The sequence below is a fragment of the Macaca thibetana genome, chromosome 5 (assembly GCF_024542745.1).
Source record: "Macaca thibetana thibetana isolate TM-01 chromosome 5, ASM2454274v1, whole genome shotgun sequence".
Taxonomy (NCBI): Eukaryota; Metazoa; Chordata; class Mammalia; order Primates; family Cercopithecidae; genus Macaca; species Macaca thibetana.
This window is the reverse complement of record NC_065582.1, coordinates 125,947,703-125,951,884: the sequence shown is the minus strand read 5'-3', so window position 1 is coordinate 125,951,884 and position 4,182 is coordinate 125,947,703. Positions and strand designations below refer to the sequence as shown.

General features: G+C 43.1%; 1 protein-coding gene across 1 annotated transcript; it reads right to left on the bottom strand.

The window, feature by feature from the left end:
- Positions 1–202: 202 nt before the first annotated feature.
- CXCL6 (C-X-C motif chemokine ligand 6) lies at positions 203–2,410 on the bottom strand. Its single transcript, XM_050790969.1, has 4 exons — positions 2,039–2,410; positions 1,791–1,923; positions 1,601–1,684; positions 203–1,263 (listed from the first exon to the last, which is right to left on the bottom strand). Exons 1-4 carry the CDS (start codon positions 2,145–2,147, stop codon positions 1,218–1,220), a joined length of 372 nt encoding a protein of 123 aa, XP_050646926.1. The 5' UTR covers positions 2,148–2,410; the 3' UTR covers positions 203–1,217.
- Between the last annotated feature and the right edge of the window lie 1,772 nt (positions 2,411–4,182).

The following is a 4,182-nucleotide window of genomic DNA, read 5'->3' as shown; positions in this document are numbered from 1 at the left end:
TGTTTTCTGATGACCCCAGAGGCTATTGGTGCTGTGAAGGAGTAACTGGAAGGGGGCTGAGCATGGAGAAAAGTTGAACCAATGCAATGGTATCGGGGAATGAGGGCCTTCTCTGCCAGCCAGAGAAGAGCAGAGGTAGCATTTTGAATAATGTAGAATTAAAGGTAAATAGTAAAAGTAGAAGGAGGAGAAACAACATGAGTGGTTTAGAAATCTTTTATTGTTTCTCCAAATGACAGTACAACTACCAAAAACCAACGTGACATACAGTGAAAAATGAAAGTGCAATTTTAATATACTGAATGTGATACATGTTTAATTCCTCATTTTAAAAAAATGGTCAAAACCTTTAAAAGATCCACAATAGACATCTAAAAATCTTAGCAATGCTATATATTTTTTGAAGACTAAACCAAGAGAATACATTTCTATGTAAATTAGCAATCAGGAATTTACCTGTTTTGGGGCTTCTTCATCTATCTAAAGTGTACATTTAGTGACCAGAATTATAGTCATCTTATAGTGAATAAATAGCATACAAAATCAAAGTTTAATGAGTAAATCATGACATTATGCCATACTAAGAAGACATCAAATGTCTAAAATTACAGGAAGAGAATATGTTAGCCCTTACAGAACTTAAATTTTTAGAAATTCTGAATAAGGAAATATATTCTGCACAGATAACGGTATAACACACTCAGCGTTCGAATACAATACAACTTAAATAGCATCCTAGGGTAAAGAGTAACATATTCCCCAAGAAACAGAGCTAAAATATTTCCTATTTTATGAAAAGAGTGAGTGAGGACAACAGGATACCTTCCTCAGCCACATACTAATAAAACATTATTTCCATATGAAATCTACAGCCTTTTCAGTATGACTTTAGGGAATATGATAGAAATACAATAGTTATCTTCAATTCAATATTCATTGAAAAACTAATAACCCGTGATTCTTCGCTTACAATATGGTCAGTTGCCAAAGAGTTCAACAACTTATCAGGTAAAATAACAGTAAATAGCAGAAATACTATGCTAAACACTTCATTGGCTGAGCTGTAAACTTCAGGGACAAGCGTAGGCTTTCCCCACACTCTTCAAAGTAGGGAATCCATGTAGAAAACGGACTGTTGGAAAAAACCAACCCTTTCTTCTTATCCTCACTGGGTCCAGGGATCTCCAGAAAACTGCTCCGCTGAAGAATGGGCAATTTTACGATGTATGGTCCTTTCTCTTACTCAGTTTTTCTTGTTTTCCACTGTTGAGAAAAGAGTTATATTAGTATAACCAATTCCCACACTCCTGTCTACTACATTCGGTTTTCAAAAGTGTTTGGTGGGGAAAAAAATCAGTAAAAGCAAAGAGCCCACAAAAAATAGATGTCAGTAATGAGCTCTGTGTCATTGTTCAGGCATGTAAGATTGGTGATAAAGGTCTCCCCAGAACATTCCAGAAAAAAAAAGTTTCCCTATTCTTCTTAACAACCTTATAATTCTAAGCATGCTCTAAATCCTACAGAGAGAATAAGGACATTGTGAAGTATAGGCTTTCCAGAGAAGATATTAAAACACCACAAAGATCAAAGGGACAAATACCTGTCCAATATTTTCTGGATGCTTTTCTTTAGAAAAGGGGCTTCCGGGTCCAGACAAACTTGCTTTCCATTCTTCAGGAAGGCTCTGAAGTAAAGAAAAAGAGCATGCAATCATGAGCCACAAAGGTTGACGATCCAGGCTGGAGGACTTGCCTAAGTCACAGTGGACACAGCAACACAGGAGAACTTACATCACTTCCACCCTGGAGCACTGCGGACCTACGGGGAACACCTGCAGTTTACCGATCATTTTGGGGTTTACTCTCGGCGTAAAGTGTAAACAAGTGCAACGCAGCTCTGTCAGCACAGCAGAGACGGGACCAGCTGGGGAAGAAAGAAAGACATTTTTATAGGGCAGGTTGCTGGAAGAGTTTCCTGGAACGCAGCGGCCCGCAAAGGCTGGGATGCGCCGCTGTGCCCGAGTGCCAGGCGCTCTCACCGCTGACGAGGGTCCCCGGTGGCGTCAGCAGCAGCAGCAGCGCTAGCAGCGCGCACAAGGAGCCCGAAGGACCCAGACCACTGGCCGCGCGGCTGGACTGGAGGCTCATAGTTGTCAAGAGAGCGCTGTGAAAGGTCGTGGGTTCCTGAGTTGGGTGAAGGCGCGGAGATTGGAGGATACAGAGCACTTTGGTTTCCCGGTGCCTTCTGCACTCCTTTTATCTGCATTCACCCCTCCCCACTGGCAGGAAACTCAGGCTTTGGGATGCTGGGGAAATTCCCTGAACTCAGGGGGCAGTGTGGAAAGAAGGGGTTGGTGGAGGGGGGTCGGAGGATGGGAACTGGTGGGGTGGGTGGCTGGGAGGAGCTGCCTGCGGCCCTAACCGGGGGGACATTGTAGCCCCGCCCCGCGGTGGAGGGAGGTGTGGCTCCAGCCAGTAGAGAGCAGCGATTCAGCAGGGCCTCATCCCCTGGGTCTGAGGGGATTAGGGAGACTGGCTTCTCTGAGGCAGGCAGCTGTCTGGGAGATGCTCCTCCTCTCCAATTAGAGAGAAAAGTTGGAACCAAAGTAGCGGGAGCTTTGACTTGAGAAAAATTTCTGAAAGTCAATCCTTTCTAATTATTATTACTATTATTATTATTATTATTCAGGAAATGTTATTCATTATTATTGCCCTAAGCTGAAAGTCCTTCCTCTTCTTGCAGGCAGGTCATTTTAGGTTTCTTGAATGACTTTTCGATTCTCTGGATTTCAGCCAGCTTTAGAAGCCAAGATAACGTGACTAAAGAGGCTCTATCCCCACCTGAAGTCAGTTGCCTGAATTGGCCCCAAAGTGAAATCCGTTTAATAGAAATTGTATACTTGTAGCTTAGCAAGTATATGTGTGTTGAGGCAGTTTGATAAACAAAAATATCTCCAAAAATCACCCAGCAAATTGCCATGGAAGATACCTTGCTGTTGGCAGTTGCTATGCTATTGAATTGAAAGAGGTTTTGGTCTTCTTGGGGGTGAGGTGTAGCATGGTGAGCATAGACCAAAGCTTGCCAGGGAGCCCGGGCCTGCCCCTGCTCTGGTCCCACCCCCAGTTGTGTATTTGACACCATTTGGAGACGCGTTGGGAGGCTGATGAGTTTGAGGGGCTCATATGAAAGCCTCTTCTAGAGATTTACATCAATTTGGCAGCATAATAGCACCCAGTCTGTTTTCCCCAAACAACTTCATGGGAGGAGGAATTCTCCCCACAGGCTTCTGGAACCACCTAGTTTCATGATTACTGGTGACCAAGGCTGCTTCCGCAGACCTGCTCTAGTCTCCAGTGAGCCCTGCACTGCCACCTGAAATTGAAGGGTGAAGTAGCTTCCAGCTTCTCCCTCTCTCCTTTGTTATCTGTGGAGGAGTTACAATACTGAAGGTTTAAGGGTCTTCCACTGTCTTGCTCCATGGCAGGCATGAGTATGGCACTGGAATGGCACATAGAGTTTCTTTTACAGAAGTCTAACTACATCCTCTTCTGGCTGGTTCTGAAGAACATTGTCCTCAGGGCAGGCCAGCAAAGGTAATCAGTAAACATGATGGCGTTGAGAAACCAGTCATGACACACAACTCTTTTGCTTGTCCCTTGTGACACTGGGGAATTTTATTAGCTTCCTCTCCTGTAACCTCCATTGGTGAGCAAGAAAGAGGTGTCATAGACCTTTACAATTTTTATTCTGGAAGGAAACAAGAAATTCATTGGCTGAGGAAGCCTGGGTGGTTTGGCCCTCACTTTGTGGGAAACTAAATGAGAAGTCCTCACAGCTTCCTGACACCATCAGCATCATACCTGACTCAGCAAATGGAATTCTTCATCTTTCTGGGGAGTGGTGATCTGTAGAAAACAGCCTGCAGATTTAGTATATTGACATTTTAAAGATTAGAATGTATCTAAAGACAAAAGATAAGTCTTGCTGAAATGGCTAAGGCAAAACTTCAAAAATGTGACTAAGATCCTAGGCAATTACAACTTAACCACAGGGAATAAACCACAGTATAAGGCTTTGTTTAAAAAAAAAAAAAGTTTAGTGATGACATAGGTTATTGACTTTTAAACTCTCTCTCCCTGTCTGTATGTGGGTTAGTTCTGAATAAGCTGTTTTAACCATAAA